At 39.0% G+C, this 22,059-nt stretch overlaps 2 protein-coding genes across 2 annotated transcripts; one reads left to right on the top strand and one right to left on the bottom strand.

Annotated features, from left to right (window-relative positions):
• The first annotated feature begins 815 nt into the window (after positions 1-815).
• Positions 816-7,769, top strand: slc28a1 (solute carrier family 28 member 1). Its single transcript, XM_072385827.1, has 17 exons — positions 816-980; positions 1,079-1,155; positions 1,552-1,643; positions 1,802-1,991; positions 2,108-2,249; positions 2,478-2,591; positions 2,909-2,983; positions 3,083-3,163; positions 3,258-3,338; positions 3,493-3,618; positions 4,708-4,838; positions 4,930-5,098; positions 5,274-5,471; positions 5,562-5,643; positions 5,727-5,825; positions 5,908-6,013; positions 6,171-7,769. Exons 1-17 carry the CDS (start codon positions 975-977, stop codon positions 6,289-6,291), a joined length of 1,890 nt encoding a protein of 629 aa, XP_072241928.1. The 5' UTR covers positions 816-974; the 3' UTR covers positions 6,292-7,769.
• A 619-nt stretch (positions 7,770-8,388) lies between these two features.
• On the bottom strand, positions 8,389-21,157 carry alpk3a (alpha-kinase 3a). The gene is made up of 14 exons (XM_072385826.1): positions 21,071-21,157; positions 20,471-20,760; positions 19,585-19,706; positions 17,724-17,841; positions 16,260-17,640; positions 11,178-13,632; positions 10,792-10,939; positions 10,150-10,277; positions 10,019-10,054; positions 9,639-9,913; positions 9,456-9,544; positions 9,143-9,360; positions 8,997-9,045; positions 8,389-8,904 (listed from the first exon to the last, which is right to left on the bottom strand). Exons 2-14 carry the CDS (start codon positions 20,608-20,610, stop codon positions 8,574-8,576), a joined length of 5,490 nt encoding a protein of 1,829 aa, XP_072241927.1. The 5' UTR covers positions 20,611-20,760; positions 21,071-21,157; the 3' UTR covers positions 8,389-8,573.
• Between the last annotated feature and the right edge of the window lie 902 nt (positions 21,158-22,059).

Below are 22,059 nucleotides of genomic sequence, written 5' to 3'. Positions count from 1 at the left end.
ATGAATAAGCTGCCATTCATGGCACAAATGCTGGAATTGTGTGTAAAATACTGTGGTTTCTCCAGTGGTAAAATACAGTTGTATGTGCCATATTTCTTGACAGGACAGGACAACTACTTTGGTTTTATTCTAACTTTATTTCATTGACTGTCATCAGCCTGAAAACCACCATTTAAAATGTAAAATGTAATCATACGTCATCATATTGCCTGTGCAATGGCCACTCAGCTATCATGTTGATGTTTCAGAAGCTTGAGACAAATTTATTTTTAGAAAGTCTTCTTTGCAATCAGGGGACTTTGGGTGGAGCACGCAATCAACACATGAACTCATTCAAGATTTTGCAACTATCAAATAACAGCTAGAAAACATCTGTCAGAAAATCCACATCTCTTGATCTGTGGTTTGAGCAATCTGGCAAAAATATCAAACATGCTCAGTTTGGTGCTGAATCATGTTTTGATTTCTAAGGAACATTATAACATTTCAGTGGAATGACGCCGATTCCTCCCTCTGTGATGTACTGAGATACCAGGCCCATAAAGTGGCTCTGTTAATTAATAATAAGATGCTTCGTAGAGGGCAGAGTATATTTACCTGAAGTGTGTTTTAAAGCTTAGCATTTGACTGCTGGGCATAGGAGCACACGCAATGAGTAAGCCATTAGCTCTGCTTTTCCTTGAATTTAGCCCTTTGTTTTGCTGTTGTGAGTTGAAGTTTTTTGTGTTTCGTTTTTTACAAGATAAGGCCTCAGGACTCTGTGGACATATTTTGAGGTTCTTTTATCTCATGGAGTACACTGTAGCGGAGTTTACTTGTTTGGTGTTACAGCATGATCGATTTGAAGCTGCTTTTCCCACGGGCTGCAGGATAGAAGTGAACAATGATTCTGTTTTTCAGTGGAACGAAACGGTGGCCACCTGAAAAATGCGAAGAACGCCAATGGAGTTGGCGTTGACAACCAGGCTTTTGAAATGGAGGTAAATATTACTATCTTTAAAAAAAAAAAAAAAAAAAAAGATACATCATAATGCTTCTGTGTGTTTTTTCCTCCATAAAATGCCTCTTTTCCCCCCAGGAGGGCGTCACTACTGAGACCAGCAGCATTAAAAGTCAACCTGTTAAGGCTAAAAAGGGACTGGGATCTTACATAAGGTCTGTCAGTTTGAGTAATCTATGCTTTGTATACAAAAGTGTTAACTGTTTTATAGTGGGTGTGATAGTCCTGGGGGCACGTGTACAGAATTGTGATTGTGCAGTTTTGATCTTCTTTATGTTGCATGTGTATTAACAAACCTACAACAGAAAATCCACACAACTTTCTCTTGTATTCCTCTTGTGTGTGTGACCGTTGAGATTTGATTGCATTAAATACAAAGCACTGATAATATTTCACACCATTGTTTTTTTTAGTTTTTTTTTTTAAATCAAACGGAATGTTTAGGCGAATATGTCTTTTGTAATTACAGTGAAGGCATTTTGTTTCCACTCAAGAGAATAATGATGATCCCAGACTGACTTAACTTCTGATGTATTTGTTCTGTGCCACAGCCGAGTTTCCAAGCCAATTAATGATGCAGAAAATTACGTCAAGGCTCATTCTAAAACCCTCAAATACATTGTCCTGGGGATACTCGGAGCAGGTAATAGTCTAAAGTGTCTTAAAGTCTCTTAAAGTGTTTATACAGAAGGAGTTTATTCAGTAGGGTGTCCTGTACACACCGAAGTTGTAAGCCTTTTTTAAATTTTATTTTGAAGATTACAACAATAATCTCAACATATTCCATTTTCTCCTCTGTAGGTTATGTGGCATACTTCATTGCAGCATGTGTATTGGATTTCCAGAGGGCCACCGCTCTTGTAGTTTTAACCAGTTTGGCAGTCGTTGCTAAATCATATGAACTACTAAAGGAATACATGGGAGAGAACATCAGTCAGTGTTTCAAACCTGCAGCCAGATGCTTCAAAACCCACTTAAAATGGTTAAAATGGTGAATGGATTTAATGTTTTCAGCTCCATTATCTTCTGTGTGATAGCAGGCCACCTATCATGGAACATGTTACCCGGTTAACCAGTGAAGATGTGCTGCTGTCGTTTGTTTTGTAGGGTTTTCATTCTGGCAGCTGTGGTCCTGCTTGTGGTGTGGCTTGTTCTGGACACTAGCAAGCGTCCTGAACAGCTTATCTCATTCGGGGGTGTGTGTATGTTCATTGTGCTTTTGTTCCTCTTCTCAGCACACAGGGCAATGGTGAGTTTTTCCCTGAGTCAAGCTCTCACTTACATTACAGCTGTTATGAAACATGTTTAGCTGCTATCTGCCATGTTATCTGTTGTCTGTTTCACTGAGACTTTGGATATTATTTAGCCTTGTTCCCTATCATGCTTGCGATTTGGCTATGTGCTTCCTTGTAATAACACTGGACTTTATGGAGACTCGATTATGATGACACAGATGGCCAACTCCTTTATTTTGCAGGTATCATGGAGGCCAGTGTTTTGGGGTCTTGGGATGCAGTTCTGTATTGGCCTTTTTGTCATAAGAACACAGCCTGGATTTGTAACTTTTAACTGGCTTGGAAAACAAGTGCAGGTATTTCATTTTTTAAACTCAAAGGTAACATTAAGCTATATCAATAAAAGGAGATTAGATAAAAAAAAAGATTATTCGGTTACAGTCTAAACCCCAATTTCATATAATCAAATAGTTCAACTTATATATGTATATAAATATAATGAAAATAGCATATGGAAATAATATAGATATACACACACACATATATATGTGTATATATATGTATATATAATATAGTATGTATATGAACATATTATTTTATTATATATTTATTACACCATATTGCACATATCATGCATTAATATGAGTAATATTCCTTTGCAATACCCTTACAGATATTCCTTGACTACACCAAAGCAGGGTCATCGTTTGTTTTTGGGGACCTGATTGCAGATATTTTTGCATTTCAAGTAAGTGTCTGAGTGAATGGAAAAATCTTCGCTCTCAGCTGATATCCTAAATGATTGAGCTTGAATGTGTTTAACTTCAGATTTGTGGTTTCTCCGCAGGCTTTGCCAATTGTTGTGTTCTTCAGCAGTGTGATGTCAGTCCTTTATTTTTTGGGAATAATGCAATGGCTCATTTTGAAGGTAAAGCGTATAGGTCCTTTAGGTCTGTAAATGCATTCCTTGCATATCCAGTAATATAACCTGACCAAAAGCCATGTGTTTTTTGTCTACACAGATCGCATGGGTCATGCAGATAACGATGGGAACCTCTCCCACAGAGACCTTGAGTGTGGCAGGCAATATATTTGTTGGGCAGGTACTCCCAATAAGGCCTCCCAACTATGCGAACACTTTAACACTCTTGAATAAATCTTTTGAATAGACAAAGCAATCACAAATAACTATTGAAAGCAAATCCATGTTTACTTGACATTTATGTGTGTATGTCTGTGTATGTGTGTGTACATTAGACTGAAGCTCCGCTGCTGATTCGCCCTTATTTGAAGGACATGACCCACTCTGAGATCCATGCTGTTATGACTGGTGGATTTGCGACTATAGCAGGCAGTGTCATGGGAGCATTCATCTCCTTTGGGGTGAGATAAAATTATTTTCATATAAACACATAATAAGGAAAGACAAATGCCAAAAAAAAAAGATATTCAGGTGACTAAAGTGGCCATCAGGATCACTTCAGTACACTTTGTTTTTTATTCTCTGTTTTTGGAACATTACTCCATTGCTCTAAGATAGACTCCCTCCTTTGCTGATGGTAATATTAGGGCTTCCCTTTGGCCAATTACTTGAACTTCAAGTTATGTGGTATTGAATGACTCTTTTAGAAGAACACTGTGTATTTATTACTGTAGGAACATAAACTGTATGGAGGTTCTAAAGTGATCCATAAACTGTGACCCTTGATACATTTTGTTGTCCTGGTTCCCAAACTGCGACTATCTTCTTTTGAGTTTTTGAGTCTGAAGTGCATAGATCTGGATTGTGCTTTCTGTTACTTAAAACGTTTTCATTGTGCTATTTGTTACACAAAGGACTTTGTATCCCAGGTTTTGATGGAGGATGAACATTTAGAACTTGGCTGCAGCAGGTACAGACTGAAATGAAAGTGTACTAAACCTTTAAGTACAGCACAAGAAATATTTGTTTTTTCCTCCTTCGGGGAGATAAGGATAACGGGAAGTTAGATTAGATAAGACCTAAACTTGTACCAGGTTGATACAGTTACTTTTTGTTTTCAATCAGAGCTAATTAAATCGGGTTTTTAAACATAAGAAGAAATCATGCTACTGGCATCTAAAATGCTTTTACTAAGCAAAAGCCATACCTGAGTAATTCTGCTTATAGGTTATATTCTGAACTACTGAAATGAAGAAACAAAAATAAGGAAACAAGTCAAGACCAATTCAAATGCTAAATAGTTAACTGTAGTTAGCTATGTAAACCATCCCAATTTTTTAACAACAGATGCAGATAAAATGTTTTACTCTATTTTACACAACATTGGATCTAACATACACTATCAAATATGTGGAAAAAAGCATAAAGATTAAAACATTTAGAGAATGAGGGCTGATTTGAATTGGCTTATAATGGTTGTCACGTGTCTCTCTGGTGAATTGTTTGATATTTTGTTTGAATTATGTGATATTTTATTTGCATTTTTACAGATTGATGCGTCTTCCTTGATAGCAGCCTCTGTGATGGCTGCTCCTTGTGCGTTGGCTATGTCTAAGCTGTCTTATCCTGAGACTGAAGAGAGTGCCTTTAGATCAGAGAAGAATATCAAAGTGTCTTGTGGGTATGTGTATAATTTTAAATTATTTTTCACTGCATTGGTGGTATTGTCTCTACTCCAGTCTATTAATTGACCGCCCCCCTCTGAATATTAGTGATGAACGGAACATTTTGGAGGCTGCAAGCAGTGGGGCGTCTGCATCAGTAGGTCTTGTTGCGAACATCGCGGCTAATCTTATAGCCTTTCTTGCTATCCTGGCGTTCATAAATCAGGCTTTGAGCTGGCTAGGAGGTATGGTGGGATATCCTTCACTCACTTTTCAGGTATGTTAAAACAAAGGTCGGATGACTATTGCTATTTTGATATTCTAGTATCCAATTTAAGTTGTAGAATGTGATATTTTACATTTTGCTTACAGATTTTGTCTTCTTCTAACAGGGAATTGAACGAATCTGTCTGACAAAATCCCCCTGACCGCAACCTTTCTTATTTTTCCAGTTAATTTGCTCATATGTGTTTATGCCCGTGGCCTTCATGATGGGAATACCTTATGATGAGACTTTTATTGTAGCTGAATTAATTGGCACAAAACTCTTTCTCAATGAGTTTGTGGCTTATCAGACGTTATCTGACCTGAAGAGCAACAGACTAAATGGACTTGATGAAATAATTGGAGGTGAAAGACAATGGATATCTGTAAGTAAAGGTTGTGAGTTCAATGACTCAAAGTGTGCATAAATCCGTCCTAGCTATATAGCATGATGAACATGTTCTTTCTTGTTTCAGGTTCGGTCAGAAACAATCACTACCTATGCTCTTTGTGGGTTTGCCAATTTCAGCTCACTGGGCATTGTGATTGGAGGCCTGTGTGAGTATTTCTTATCATTCTCATGGTTTCTCCCTTTACCCACAGTTCCATTTTAGTCACAACAGTGTTTTCTTTTCTCATAGCCTCTATAAGCCCAACAAGAAGAAGTGACATCTCGTCTTTGGTACTGAGAGCTATGGTCACAGGGACTTGTGTATCTCTTGTCAATGCGTGTATTGCAGGTAAATCTCAAGAGTTTGTATTTATGCATCTATAGAGCATTTTTCTGTGCAGTTTAAAAGCAGCTCTTGTTTCGTTTCTCAGGGATTCTCTTTGTTCCTCCACTCGACTGTGTGCAGCTGTTTACCACAACTGCTTTCAATGCCACGGAGACAAACTTTCAAACTTGCTGTCAAGATTTATTCAAAAGGTATGAATTTAATGATTCATAAGATAGTTCTTCATGATAGCTAATTTGACTGAACAAAACCTGTGTTGCTTGCGGTTTCTTTACTGTGTGTAATCTTTTTCGCTATGTTGTGGAACTACAGCACTTGTACTTACATCTCACATGGATTCTTTTGCAGCACTGTAAACAATGGGACGATCTCGTTCGAAGGATCATGGAGCACGGTTGAAAATGTCACAGTGTTTTTCTCTCAATGTTGTCAGTGTTGTGGTCTTTCTGATGTGGCGGTATGTATGTAGCGGCAAACAATGCAGAACAGCTGGCCTCAGGCAAGAACATAGTGACCCACGTTATCGTACTTCTCAGTTAGTTGTCAAACTCTATTAACTGGACAAATTTAGTAAGGAGGCAAATATCATTACAAAAGACAAAAAATGGTTTGTCATATGTGAGAAACAAAAACAGCTCCTGGAGGGAGGTGGGTATTTAACAACCACACAGACATCTAAAGAGAAAGTATTGCAGTAGGTGGTGCAAATGTCCATTAGTACTGAAAGATATAGCAGTAAAATGGCAATGAGTCCAAGTAATTGCTTTGCTTTGGATGACGTATGTGGATTGTTTGATTCTCATTCATGTCCGTATCATGTGTAAAATTCACGCTGACTGACCATGATTTCAAATGCACGAAAGTTGGTGAAAGTTGGAAAATCATTAAGTCTCTCATTTTGCTCATTTCTGGTTCTTGCTAGAGGCCCAGTGTCTGTTTTTATATATTTGTATATTTGTGTCACAGTTTATGTAAAAATGTAAAGCCTTTGTGCATATGGATAAAATGTGATTGTATCTCCCAGGTACTCCACTGTAAATGAAATCAAATTAAATATGAGCCTTTATTTGAAGCCAGGACTCACCCTCAGACTCAAACTGAAAAAGGATCTGTGTTTATTTACTGATTAATTAAAAAGGGTCCAACTTTAAGAAATACTTGAAAATAAATCATGCACGGAGTTGATTTTACACATTTATTTAAAAAAAACATCAGCTGACATGGTGTAACATACCAAAGAGAGCACATAAAAGACAGATTAAGTCACTCATTCAGTCATTCACATACTCCCCTCAAACATTTTTTTTTCTCACAGATATTCAGTCCTCTGAATTTATGTACACATAAAAACAGCATTTTCACAGTTGACAGCATCTTGTCAGTTATTTAAAATGTTCTAAAGCCATTTAAAAATGTTTCTCCCTTAATGTGTCATCAATAAGCCTTCATGCAGTATGGGGAATCATCCAAAAGTAGCTGAAGTTTAGCAGTGACTACTCATTTGAAGTCGTTAATGATTTACCAAGAATCCATCATAGGAATTCCTGAAGTTTTTTTTTTTTTTTTTCCAAGGCTTTTGTTATTTGAAAATGACCTCATCTGGTATTCAATTATGAATAATTGTGTAGGGCCATAAGCTAACAGGACAAACTTAAGTCTTTTCCTAATCCTCATGCCCATGCTAGCCTCCCAACACACATTTGAAAAAAAAATTCTGCTAAAAACTGGTCTGGTTACTGCTGACCAACTATCAAAACTATTAAAAACTGCTCTCTTCTTCAGCTATATCGTGTCAGCTGACATAAAACACACTGAGCTTCAGGGATTAATTGGCCTCTGAAAGTTTAACCTGCTCTTTGTGACTATCTTGTTCAATGTGTAACATTTGTTGTTCGGGACACATTTTGTCAGCATTCATAAGCACAAACCCACCGTAAATCAAGTGTTTACTGACAATAAACCCTATTGCTGCTCATTGCTTTGCCAGTTCTATTCAGAAATTCTGTAAGAGGAGTGATTGGATTTACAGACAATCTCCATAATAAATAGACACAAAGTTCTCAAAATCTACTGAAAACAATGTTAAAAACAAAGTGCACACAGACATTTTCAGTCTAAAAAATGGTGCTGTTCTTCCACAGCGCGAGCTCAACTTTGCTGTGTAATAAAATGCTGCAAAGGCCTTAGTAAGCCTAACACAAATATTGTCTCTAAAATACATCTTTTGCCCCACACACATTCTGTACATCACAGATGAACATGCAGTGTTTACTCATAATGGTATCTTCTAATAATACGTGCTCACATTCTGTGGCCATGACCATGTACATCTTACACACTTCATACATTTCAAACAAATAAATGGTGACGTGTCCCTTTATTTATTGCTTGGAGAGTTGTTAGTCCACTCATTGAGCTGATAAGACTCTAAGGCAAGTGTCTGAAGTGATTTAGTAGGTCTATGTAAATTCCTTTAAGGCTAAGTGTTTCATTTCAATCTCTGATAGCAAAAAACAATTCAATCTGGCACCTCTGAGCTGTGATAGAGAAAAAAAAGGCCTTGCAGCGATCACTGTTCACATTGAAGATCTTAGGCGACAGAAATTCACAGTAATTCTATGAGCAGTCAGGTCAGCAAATGACTCTTTTCCCCATAACTCTTACTTTTCAAGGCCTCATTACCTTTGATGCCTGGAAAGAGACAGGTAAATAATTAACCACTATTGCCACAATCAAAACAGGCCTTGTTTCCTACCTCATCTCAACAGAAAGACTTTCTGAAGGCTTGGGTTTACTACCTGATTTACTGTCCTCTGTATCCTGAGCTTTTCTCGTCACCTTTGGGCTAGAGACCTTTCTGGACATCTGAGGGCTGTGTCCTTTTCGCTGGATCTGTGGACTGTTGGAGCCCAACTTGCGGTTGAGCAGGGGGCTTCTGGAGCCCTTTATCTTAGCAGGCTGCTGCAGACTCTCAGTTTTCAGCGAGCGCAGGCCCAAAAGTCCACAGTAGTAGTTACATTGATGATGTGTCACGAACTGATCAAACACTTCAGAAGAGCCATATTCAGTTAATCCTTGGTATCTGAAACACGGGAACAGCTTTTTAAAAAAAAAAATCTTTTTCATTCTAATAGAACGGTTGTAATATTCAATGCAGTGAACTTTGATACAAACCCTTTTGACTTAGTCACAACTTTGATGTTTGTAACCTTCGATTCAACACCTTCAGAAAACAGAGCAATAGGAAAACACTTTAAAATTGATAATTCTCCTAAAAGATAAACCCTCACTTTCTTGATAATGTTGTGTGTGTGGTTTACCCTCCAGCTGAGTGACCAGCAAATTGCCATGCGTCCACTGATGGAGCCAATGCTGGAAGGTGCAGCATTTCTGCTCCATCTCTGAAGTGGTTTGTGTAGACAGCTTGCCTTTGGCATCCATTGTACAATACTTAACAAATGTGCCTGTGAGATCAGTCTCCACAGTGGCATACGGCACAGAGTTTGCTGGCCGGTACATCAGATATCGAGGAACCACTCTGTGAGCAGCACAAATTGATAGTGGGATGAGGAGAAGCAGTGTTTTGTATTTCAAAAAAATGTACAGTTACCGTGTAACAGATGAGGCACTTACTCTAGCAAATTCCCAAAGTTTTCCAAAACTCTTGCTTCAGCTGCAAAGACTTTACAGTACTCTCGGATCATGTTTTGGACTTTGCATTCCTGCCAAAACAAAGATTTCAGTTCACAAAGAAAAAGTGTGCATTGTTATTACAACAATTTGAAATTCATTGGGAGCAGTTTTAACTCTACTCACTTGCTTGGAAATCTCCAGATTTCTCTCTGCAAGGGTGCTCTCCTGTTTGGTCCCAAAGGCAATGGGGCTTTTAATTTTGATGATACAAGTGCTTCCAGACTCAAAGACAGGATCCAGGCCGTAGATCACCTTCACCCTGCTGGCTTTGTGAGTGCAGCCTTCCCCCATATGCAGCGTCTCAGTGAAAATGCGGCCAAAGTACTTTTCACCCCAGCTGCCAGAGTCTGCTAGGCCTTTGGTGTACAGCAGAGGGGTCATCTCTACCTCCTCTCCAACTGAAATACAACAGAAAGACAGTCATTATAAGCAGTAGCATATGGGAATTAAAAAAAGAAAAATAACCATCTGATGTGATGAATTGTTAACTTGAAAAAAGATACCTTCCAAGTCATCTTTCAGTAGTATTTCAGACAGAACTGCAAAATAAAATAAAACAAAAAAGACAAATATAAGTAATATGATTGACATAAAATGTAACTTTCTGACTAAATGTTTTTTTCTGCATGCTTACTGTCTATGCTGAGCAGGAAGTCAGTGGTGTCAGTGCCGTATTCATTACTGATTGTGCAGCCATATACACCACAGTCTTGGTTGGATGCAAGAACAATGGCCAGTGCTATTTGGCTTTCATCTCCTCCGCTTCAGGACAAAAGATTAAAAAAAAAAAAAAAAAAAAAAAAAAAGGACAAGGGGAAGGGGAAGGAAACGTATAATCATGAAAATATCAAGTTAGGAGGCTGATTCGCCTTGTACCAGATTTCACCAACAACCCGCTAGGTGTCACTGTGAGACAGATGGTCGTGCTCTGTGGGGGCAGTCTGCTGACACAGCAACCATTAGCACTTATATAGACTTCTAATGCAACCTGGACATGGGGAAATATTGTGTCGGGTTACAGTTTCAGTGTCTAGCCAGAGATTCACCTCAATGTGTCACAGCAGTAGGCTTCACAGTCACATGAGCTGGACATCTCAGCAGTGATAATATGAGAATGACAGAGACCCATGGGAGGAACTTGGAGGCCCAAATAAATCTTTGGTGCTTTATTGTTTTGACCTGTTAACCTGTCTAGTTTCACTGGTTATAGATCCTCAGAATAAGAATGACACTTAGATTTATAATAACAATAAAGAAAATGAAAAGTGAGATTTACCTTCTCTTCAGCTCTAGTATTTCCTCCTCATCTTTGTACCACTTAATGGTGGATTCACTGAGCACGTTGAAGAACTGGCACCAAAGCTTCAGGTGTCCAGAGGCATCTGGAAACGGCTCTCCCCTGATTTTACGGATAACCTGAGGAGCTGGTGGTAAATTGTGGTGAGGGGAAAGGGGTGGGGGTGGGGGTGGGGGTGGAAAACCCAAGGTAAATATATACTGTAATGGAGAGTGGAGACCTTCTGAAGTTTCCATTTCCTGAAGTGCCAGAATATTTCAGATCCTATTGTCTTGGACAAAAAAACCTCACATATCACCGCATCCTCAGACAAGATAATATCATTAAAAGGAAAGAGAAATTTTTCTTTTTTCTTTCTTACTTACCTTTCAGGGGGTCTAATTTCTTTCCAGCTGGTTTCTCCTCTGTCTTGGCGCTGGTTGGCTCTCCTGATGTAGTGTCTTCCACAACTTTTGGCACCTCCAAGGTGGTCTTTCTGCGACTAAGCAGCGGAGAACGCCTCTCCACTGGCGGGGTCTTTTGTCCCGTGGAAGCCTGAAGTAATGCTGCTCTGCGAGCTTGGCTGGGTGACATGTAAGGGGTCTCCTTCTTGCCGTCAAGCACCCCAAGCGCAATTCCCTCTATGTCTTCTTTGGTCTTTGGGATGAAGATTTTGCGTCGAGCTCCTGATGCCAACTCCTCAGGCGTGGCAGACCGTATAAGTGTCAGACTGTCTCTGCGTTTTAGCCGGGGACTGCTTTCACAGGAGAGGGATGATGTTGGTGTTGAACCTCCACTGACATCTTCATCTGGCTTGTCACTCTGACGGTCGCCCACAGTAACAGTTGTAGTCTCGTCTGAATCCTGACCGGCTTTGGACATAAATTTGCGGAGACTGGCTGGACTTAGTGATGGATATGTCGGGGGTTTGGAACTTAGTCTTTCAACAGAAGGCCTGTTTTTGAGGAAATCTTCCACAGACATAGAATTCTCTGTCTTGGAATCTTTTAGGGATTTTGGCTTCAGCATTTCAGAGACAGTATTGTCCTCTGTCGCTTTACTGAATGATGGCGCACTGCCACCAACTTTTGGTGTAAGAGCTTCATATAGCACCTTTGGAGTGTTTTCTTTTACACTCTTTTCAGACATTTCCTCAAAGTTCTGTTTTCGTTGAGGTATTTCAGGCCTGATGGTCATGTTATTGTCAACACCCTGCTTTATTTGCCCTTGCGTGCCAGATGAAGTTTCTGTTTCTGTCCTCTCGCTGAGAACAGGCAGTTCAGCCTCAGGATCACTTTCATGACAAGTGACAGAAATTGGCGGGACCACAAAAAGAGGCACCCCTGTAGTTTCGGAGGCCTGCTGTGTACACGAACCATCACTCCTAACAGATGACTCACTCTCCTTGTCATCCGTACATGAAATGTTTATAATGGGGATTGATGCACAGTCCATCTGAGCGAGCTGCTCACTGCTCTGAACACTGGGCTGCTGCTGCTCAAACTTTTCTTGAGCAACTTCCTTTACTTTCTCTGTAGGTGAGAGGTCATCATTATTCTCCATTCCTCTTTGCGTGGGGAACATGCCTGGAGAGTCAGCCATGCACTCATCTTTGATTGTTATCTTTGGCTCATACGTTGCATCATGTTTTTGCAAATTCATTGGCTCTGACTTGTTTAGTGCAAAAATACTAAGTGGCAAAATACACTCTTTAAGCTCGGGCTCTAATATTTCAATTTTTGGTATTGTAAAATGTTCATTTGTGCTCAAATTTGGCACAGGTGGTTCAATATTTGGAATATCTTCAGTAGTTGATATTTGAATTGATGGAATATTCACTGAGGGATCACTGCTCTCTTGATATGAATTATTACAGTGTTCCTCCAGAACACTAGTATCACTTTCCTTGTTTTGTGTAACTACAAGTGTCTTTGATTCTTCCAGCTCCTCTATAGTCATTGGATTGCTCTGTAAAGTCTGACTCCCTGCTCCAGCGCTCTCACCTTCTACAGTTGCTTGCTTTTGTGCTTTACACAAATTTCTCTCTAAATCTTCGTCTAAGAACGAACTTTGTATTTCGTTCAATTCACATCTCTCCTCACTACTTCTAAAGGCTGCAATTGTACCTTCTATTGGTTTACCACTGTGGGCTTTTGTGATTTCCCCAACTACAGAAGGAGTGCATTCATGCTGCATTTTTAGGTCATTCATCTCTAAACCCTCTGGGACTGAAGTGGGCGGAAATCCTACATTCATTTCCTGAAACAGTGAAGTACATTTGGTCTCCTCTTTTACATGATCTGTTTCTGTGCCAAGCAGCTCAGCCACCTCAGAAAGAGAAGAAAGCACCTGATCTGATGTTTCAGATTCACATGGTTCTATTCTGTCTTCTGGCGAAGGTGCTGAGAATTTAGAAATCTCAGATCTGTTTATATCTGAGCATGAATGTTTGTTGAATTTCACTTCAGCTTTCTCTTCCTTACATAACCTATTGAAGGAACGGCCCTCTTCTTTGTCAGTTTCTCCTTTTTTGCCCAACTTATCAACACTTATCACCTCTTTATGCAAAGTCTCACTGAGTGTTTCTCCAAAACTGTGGCTATCTGATGCTGAAATAACACTGTGAGGGGGAGTCCGGCAGTAATCTAATTCTGGTAGGGTGGGTGTGAGGGAACATTCTTCATCAGCTTTAGCTTGGGTTTGTAGCAAGATAACTTCCCTTGGTGAGGTATGATCTTTTCCAGCCTGGTGATTGTACTGAACTACAAGGAGATCTGACTCCTGCTGCTGTGTCAGAACATCTTTGATGACAGAAACCGCCTTAGAGTCTTTCTCTTCAGCCTGTCAGGAAGTAAACAAACAAAACATTTCAGTACATCACTACATGTGCAGCTGCAGCAGTGGTTATCTTTTACTATGAACTCTAAATATGCTTAATCTTGCTGGTTTTGATCGTCATGGTGGTAAATATATTTTACTAGTTTGATTTATCAGTGTCAGTATGTCTAAACCCAATCAGAAACCATTCAGTGTCAAGTACAGGAGTTTATGATATTTCTAAGAAGCTTGTTAAAAAGTACTTACAGCAGTGACCTTTAATAGTGTGACACATTTAGACCGAGAGAAGCATTTCTGCCATAAATCAACAGAAGCATGAACATGACAGACCTTGGCACACTTCATTTTGCAAAGTAGTCATATGTTCCTGGCAGACAGAATGAGCACTACGGGCAGTTGACATGTTATCTCAGCAACAGTTAATCAGTTTTTTTAGTTAAATAGTAAATGTTTTGAAAGTATGTGGAATGAATTTAGTAAGTCAATATGTTCTTCAGTTTTATGACCTGCCAGCTTATTTCAGGAGCCTTTTCAACCTCCTGTCACATGCAAGGTAGCTGAAACCAAATGTTTACACATGTGCCATCAAAATGCTCAGACAGTTATTTTCTTTTCATTCCATTTTTCCCCCTACATTTACACAGATTTTAATACCTCTTATCTCAGCAGCTAAACAGTAGCACTTGAGCAAAACAAGAGAATGACAAAGCAAACAAAAGTTTTTGAAAAAACTCCCGAGTTTGAAAGGTCTTGTTTGCTCAGCCTCTAGGAACCTAGATAGAAGAATTCCCGTTATGATTGTGTGCTGTTTACACAAGTCCTTGCCAAATAGTTAATGGATTATACAAAAAAAATCTGTTCTGGATATTTTCAACATGACCTCACTTTGCCAGGCAAAAGTTTTTACTATATACTATACTGTACACCAGAAAAATTCTAATGATACCCAAGGAAGTGTGAAGGCCAAACCTTAAGTTGCATCATAATTTGTTGTCGTTTTTTTATTTTATTGCTATTAACGTCATCAAATTTTATGCAGTGGAGTTAAGCAAGCAACATGTGACAACTTGTTTGGCCGGCAGTGTGTCTTGCGAAAACAAGAAGTTGCTGCTTTCAATTGAAGGGACCACATGCTACATTTCAATAGGTTCAACGCCTCTGTATGTGAAAAGATGTCATCCTCGTGTGACACCACATTTTTCAGATAAATTATTTGACTTCCCTTTGGTACTCATGTGTTGTAGTTCCACATTATGGACATCCAATCACTTTGCAGGTGGGTGATTATATATAGCTGCTTCAGTTCCCTTTTCCATATCACACTGTGCTCCAGTTAACATGTTGTTCATTGTCAAAGAAAGATTAACAGGCACAACAACTCACAAACTCTGACCAGACCTGATGTGCTAATAAACATTACTTTCAAAGGTATTTTCAACCAGCTTGAAATCTCCTAACTCGACATGTGATATCAGAGACTTTTTTTTAATTCTCAGCACTTTTAACAAATAGCCAAATTGAACAAAATACGCACATATCTGTGATAACTCTTCTAGTATTCCAATAGCTATTTGGGTATTTCTTTATTTATTCAACTATGAACATAGAATGCTCTGAATAAATGTATGCTTAGCAGGTTTGGTTAATATTTGATTGAACATCAATAATACAGTGATTTACTTCGATGCTTAACTAAGCCTGTCAAGGATAGCTTCATGTAAAATCTAATGTCACAGTTTCCTGTCTGAATGTTGAATCAGTCTTTGCCTTTTTATCTAAAAAAAATGGTTAAAGCAGTGACATGGTTAAAAAATACTTTGTGACCCATTACTTTATAGAGAACGATCACACAAAACAACATCAAAAGTCTAAAAGCTAAACTAAGCGCAACTTAAAATATAGCAGTGCTCTGATAGACATGAAACAATTCTCAAATGTGGACAGCGAGATGACAGAAGTTCTGTCGTCTACCCCCTTGCCTCGATGGGGAACAGGTTTATTTTAAGAAATTGGAGAGGGGGCGTAGTGAGGAATCTGCCCAGTGTGACAAGGCCTTCCTTTCATGCTGAAACCTGCCCGTGGATTCTCTACTACTGCTTATCCAGCCGCCTATCATGAAAAGCCCTGTTTGTAATGTGAGATCAACTTCTGACATTCAGGTTTCATCATGATCTCTGACGCACTGGTGTTCCACTCATAACAGCCAGCAGATATTCAAGGGATATTTCGCATTCTTTCTTACAGCGTGCTGTTTAGATGCACAACACCCCCCACCCCCACACACAGCAACTTGCCTTTAGGTTCGTTATTTCCCCCACACAAACTTTCTTAGCTTGTCAGTCACTGCAGGCGGACTTACTTCGCAAGCAACAGATCACTGAAATTACATTGTTTGTTTTAAAGAAACTGCCCTTTCTTTTGACTGCCTCACACTGTGATGTTAGAAATTACAACGAGCCGTGAGTCATCATATACTTCTCTTCAATCAGCAAAAGCTCCAACACACATGTCACAGTTGTCAGAGTTCAGACAGTGGACCAGCTATAACTCATGTTGTATTTGTCACACAAAGGCAGTCGATATGGACTGTAAGTGGTAGCTAGCAGCCATGACAGAACCATCCCACTTACCTCTGTTTTAACTTGATGCCCAGGTAATGAATTGTCTTCTCCTCCACTGCTGATCTCTGGCTCCACTGACACCTCCATGGCCTCCACAGCATCATCAGCCTCCATCACAATCTGCGCTGTGGATTCCTCTATGCTCTCTGGTGGCAGTGCGTGATCTTGTGGCAGATCTGTGTGCAAAGCACTGTCTTCACACTTAAGTGGCTCGAGAGATACTGATAATGAAGGGTTTTGCTCTTTATCCACACTTTCTGAGGGCTCCTTGGATTTATCCATTTCCATGGGCACAACATCTTCTGTAAACTGCTTGCACACCTCTGGATTAGGTTCTGTACGTAGCTGAAATGATGGTGGCATGTCCGGTTGAGAGGGCTGCACTGTTGCATCTGAGTGGTCAAAATCTCTGTCTTCACTCTCAGTGTGATCATGAGAGTCCTTCTTACTCTTACCAAAAAGGAAGTCCTTAACTGTATGGAGCATAGAGGAGATGGAAGCCTGGATGTTGTGGTGGTCATTATCCTTATGCCCTTTGCTGTGATGTTTGACTTCTGAGCCCTGTTTGCCCTGAGTTGTTGTATACAGCATCTCTAATTGCTTTTCTCTTTCTTTTTCTCTTTCCATGGCCAGTTCCTCTTTTATTTTCTTCTCTTTCTCACACTCTTCCTGTAAAGCTTTTGCCTGTTCTTCTAACTTTTTATGCATGTCTTCTTGCTCTTTCTCTTTATCATCTCTTACAATAGCTACATTCACCTCTTTAGGTCTCTCCTCTTGAGGTGAGATTTGTTTTTGCTCAGCAGTTTGAGACTGGAGAGTCTCTGCCAAAAACTGTGCTAAACTGATCCCTCCATCGTAACAGTTTTCCCCTCCATTCCCCATGATATGGCCTCTGTTACTACTGTTGCTGCTGCTGCTACTACTAACCCCAGAATCTACACCATTTGACATCTTAATTCTCTTTTTGGTAAAAGTGTCCTCTGATGGAGGCGCCTCATTCTCTGAAGAGCTGCGTATGACTGTCAAAGCACCTGTCTCCTTAACTCCTGCACTCATTTCATTAGGTCCTGGAGCATCATCTGGCTGTTCCACTCTCAGAGACTTTTTGACCACTGCCCTCTCCTCTTGCGGTGGGACAGAACGTTTCCTCTGAAGGTGCTCTGGGCTACTCTGTGGTTCTTTTTTCTGAATGTTTTCATTAGCGCCCTTCTTGGTCTGCTCCTCAAAGTCTTTCTTCTTCTTTTCTGCCTTTTGCTTCAGCTTAGAAAAGAAACGCTGGTGGATCTTGTACTCATTCATGGTACCAACCTCCAAAACTCCAGAGCAGGAGACGATACCTTTGCTGTTGCTGGCTGAGACCTGGTAAATGGCTGCATCATCCAATGTGCAACTGAAAACAGAAAAAAACAGAACTACTTTGTTACTTCTCTGAACAGATGTAATGAATAATTATTACAAAGCTGTCTTCCATACTTGTAAATATGAAGAGTATGGTTCTTTCCATTGCGATGAATTTCATATTTTGGGAGTCCACAGTAGCGATCCATTTCCATATCATCTTTATACCATTTCAGTTCTGGAGCTGGGTAACCTACAGACATAGATACAAGCTTGTTTGTGATCTTGTTTCCTCTGGGCAATGAATATCACATTCCTTGTGCCAAAAAATGTTTGTGATTAGCAAATCTCATTTTATTCACAATAGAACATCAAAAACATATCCAATATTTAAAGGGAAACACTGAACTATTTCATGAAAAATATGAGCTTATATTGAATTTGATGGCAACAAAATTATTCAAAAAAGTTTGGACAGGGGCATGTTTCCACTGTGTAGCTTCCCATCTTCTTTTAATAACGGTCTGTAAATGTCTGGGAACTTTGGAGACTAATACCTGGACCTTTGAGGATGAAAATGTTGCACAAGTCTTGTCTGATAGGATTCTAGCTGCTGGTGAAAGATCTGGACTTCAGGCAGGCCACTACAGCCCCCAGACTCTTCTACTACAAAGCTACGCCTTTGTCTTAGATGAAGCATGTAGTTTAGTAGTTTGTCCTACTGAAATATACAAGGCCTTCTCTGAAAAATATGTCATCTAGATGGGAGCATATGTTGCTCCTAAATCTATCAATTCTATAGGCACAAATTCACCTTCATACTGTTAAAGTTGCAGGCTTTTGAACTGAGCACTGATCACAAGCCAGATGGTTCCTCTCCTGTTTGAAGTTCAGCCCAGAGAAGATTTAACTTTCTGGAGAGATTGGCTCTCTGGGGCATGTTCACATATGGCTTTGTCTTTGATAGAGCTTAAAGCTGCATTTGTGGATGTCAATGTGCACTGTGTTCATACAAATTGATTACTGGTAGTGTTCTTGAGTCAATGCAATCATTTCCATGAGAGAATCTTGCTTTTTTTAATGCAGTGATCATTGGCATCCAGTACTGACTTTTGGCTGTTTTCTTTGCACACAGCAAAGTTCTCTGAATCTTTTCCACTGTAAATGTATAGATTTCTACCACTGTAGATGATGAATATTCAAAGACACAATTTTCCTTTTTACTGAGGATAATTATTCTTTAATTATGTACAATTTGTAGATGCACTTTTTTCCTCGGCTCGTCTTCACTTCTGAGCAAATCTGCCTGACTAAGGTGCTCCTTTTAAATGCTGTCCTTTTACTGATGTTTCGCATTTGAAATCTGCTGCAAAATTTTCCTCCAGCTGTTTTTTTCTTTAAATGCCACTTATTTTTCCAGCCTTCAGCTGGCCATGTCCCAAGCTTTATTTAGACATGCAACTGCCATCAAATTCAAGATGAGCTACTATTTTTTGTGAAATAGCGAAATTTCAGCATTTTATATGTGTTTTCTATATCTTTTTGCGAATAAAATATTGAATAACAAGATTTGCAAATCACTGCATTATGTTTTTATTTAAGGTTTTACACAACATCCCAACTTTTTTTGGGTTCTATTTATTACAAACGTGTGACTGTTTAAGCTATCCTCTTATTAGTCAGTAAACACAACACACTGTATGAAGACTTTAGTATGAGTGTGTTGGTGGCTGTTGCATCATGTTTGTTATGTGTCACAAAGTAACAGCTGCAGCTGTTGGATGGTCCTATCGATTTAATCTACTTGAAGTTAAAAACAAACTGTAAAGTAGTTTGTCTGTAATATTTAAGAAGCAATGCAGGGAGAGTAAAGCATTTCGTTTGGTGCCTACAAAGAGAAATTCTTTGTTCTCATATTAGTCACATCCTGTGTTTTCACTTCATCCTCAAAGGTTTCAGTTACTCCACAAAACAACAAGCAGTGGTATGAACCTACCTGATACCACGCAGCTGAATTTCACGTTACAGTTTTCTGACACTGCCTTTGATTTGAGCGTGGTCTCAAAAGATGGCTGTATGTCCTCAGTCAGCTGAGCCATAACACTGCATAATGTGCTCCTGAAGAAGAAACACTCATTCATTAGAGCCAGTTTCAAGCTTCAAACAGTAGACCGTCTTACACATCATTTCACTCATTTCAGCGACCCCTTCACCTTGGTGCAGGACGGTCAAAAAAACATTTTTAAACAAGATGTTAATGGAAATCTTTGGTAGTGAGGACATTGTGAAAAAAGTTACACAAAAACTTGTGAGATATCAAGCAAAACAAAGTTGACAATCCAGCACTGACACCGATGTAAACCACGAAGATTCACTGGACTAGACACTGACATTACAGTTAAAGCTTGTGCTTGTTTCATTCTCGGGGGTAAACCAGTTCTTATGGTTAACATGTTAGTTGGGAGGAGTGTTTTAAAATAGAGTTTACCTCGTTGGTCTGTAGTGAGAATACCTTGAATAGCTATTTAGAGAGGAGGCAAATGAAGGGACATGAGTGATTAATTAAGATCTGCATCAGTGGAACTCATTCGATTAAAGCTGTCACAACTGCCCTCCTCTTAGACAAAAGGAGCCCTTTGTAACTTCAATATTGGATCTTTGATGTGCTTAATAATGTGATAAAAATAATGGAAACGATTTGACAATCTTTATCATTTACTTTTCCCGATATGTCTTTGGAGCATGTTTCATGATTATTTCAACTTGAACTGCCTGACCCAGATGCTTTTTTTCAAGAGCTTTTTTAAAGCAATAATCCCCTTCAAAAGAAACAAAATTTCACATGGTCTACCAGTACAGGAATGATAAGAAAAGTTCTCTACCTGTTTTCAGGCCTAACATTTGAAAGATAAGTGTTGCGGCTCTCTGAACGGCCATTAGAAGAGCTGCCCTCCTCTTCACTGAAGCTGCTTGTTCTCCCATTGCCAGAAAAAGAACGAGTCATTGGCCTCCTGGAAGTCATCGTCCACTGAAGCAGTTCACAAGAAATATAAAAATAATCCAAGATAAGCGTGTCACCCACAGTGCAAGAACAAAAAGAAAGAAAAAGAAGAAACTGCTCCCAGGTCACATCCAAGGCTCAGGTTTAATTTAGTCGTCCATGTAAAAGCTCCTGTGGAACAATAAAGAAACACTTCAGAGTGATGACAAAACCTGTTAGGTCCCAAAAAAGTTTTAAAGAACGTAAAATGTACACTGGATTATCCGCTTGTACAAACTTAAAGTTTAGGTTCAATGGTTGTCCTTTCTGACCAAGCAAAGCTCTAGCATTGAAGCCAGTTATAAATAGTATTTGCTATCTGGGTGTGGAAGAGCTGTTAGTGGTCTGACACAAACTTGAGATCTGTTGGTTATTTCTACGCCATAAGAACACTTCAGGTTTTTCTTAGTCAGCATGAAATGTGTTATATTGTCCAACTTACCATTAAGATGTTGTCAGTGTTGCTTTGGAGCCAGACCCTCTGAGGAAAATCTGTAACCACCTATCATAGACATGCATGTGTTGCCAGCAGGACCCTATTTATAGCAGGCCCACAAATAGGTGCAAGAGCACATCAGATTTTCCGAAACTAGACTTTAGACTATACAAAGAAGTTTTGATCAAAAGGTTATCATTCGAACCAGATTATCCTTTAAATGTGTCGATTTATCAGTGGTTATAATATAAAATTGCCATTGCTTTGTTTTGATCCATCTCTGCTGGATAGAAAAACAATTTCCTGTGTTTAGCAGATCAAATGTGGACTTGCAACACATGTCTGTGGAATATGATGTAGTTGGTGACAACTAATAGTTGTAAACCTAAACTTATTATTGAAGCCCCTTTCCCTTCATATTACAAGACATGGTCCCATCACGGTGAGCTTCTCGTTGCTAACTCTCAGATTAATTTATCTTAATTTAATGATATAAGATAATTTCTTGCTTTTTTTTCTCCATATTAATATATTATTGTATGTCATTAGATGTCATGTATATCTCATTCTAGACTGCATCGATAATTTTTTCTTAGACAGATTTAGAGAGACCATTTTGTAGACAGATTAACATTTTTGAATAGTCTGCACTTAGGTGGCCTTTCCTTCATCAAACATGACTACACGAGTACATTGTCTAAATATCTATCTATCTATCTATCTATCTATCTATCTATCTATCTATCTATCTATCTATCTATCTATCTATCTATCTATCTATCTATCTATCTATCTATCTATCTATCTATCTATCTATCTATCTATCTATCTATCTATCTATATCTCTCTTATATATATATATATATGTAATAAAAGGTTAATATAATAATATGAGCTAATTTATCAAATTAGCCACTAATGAATATAGCATTTTACTTTTTTGTTTAAAGCAGTGACATTTCAGAATGAGTGTGTCCAGTTTTGAAGGCGCATTT

The sequence above is a fragment of the Leuresthes tenuis genome, unplaced genomic scaffold (genome assembly GCF_036924035.1).
Source record: "Leuresthes tenuis unplaced genomic scaffold, fLeuTen1.0.hap1 SCAF_5, whole genome shotgun sequence".
NCBI lineage: Eukaryota > Metazoa > Chordata > Actinopteri > Atheriniformes > Atherinopsidae > Leuresthes > Leuresthes tenuis.
This window is presented reverse-complemented; position numbering and strand designations above follow the sequence as displayed.

Coding starts and splice junctions, on each gene's coding strand:
- slc28a1 (XM_072385827.1), top strand. Junction 4,839..4,929: donor AATATCAAAGTGTCTTGTGG/GTATGTGTATAA, acceptor TCTGAATATTAG/TGATGAACGGAACATTTTGG. Junction 5,826..5,907: donor TGTCAATGCGTGTATTGCAG/GTAAATCTCAAG, acceptor TTCGTTTCTCAG/GGATTCTCTTTGTTCCTCCA.
- alpk3a (XM_072385826.1), bottom strand. CDS start 20,610: ATGACTTCCAGGAGGCCAATGACTCGTTCTTTTTCTGGCAATGGGAGA. Junction 13,633..16,259: donor GGCATCAAGTTAAAACAGAG/GTAAGTGGGATG, acceptor ACTTCCTGACAG/GCTGAAGAGAAAGACTCTAA. Junction 9,361..9,455: donor AACTTTGGGAATTTGCTAGA/GTAAGTGCCTCA, acceptor TGCTGCTCACAG/AGTGGTTCCTCGATATCTGA.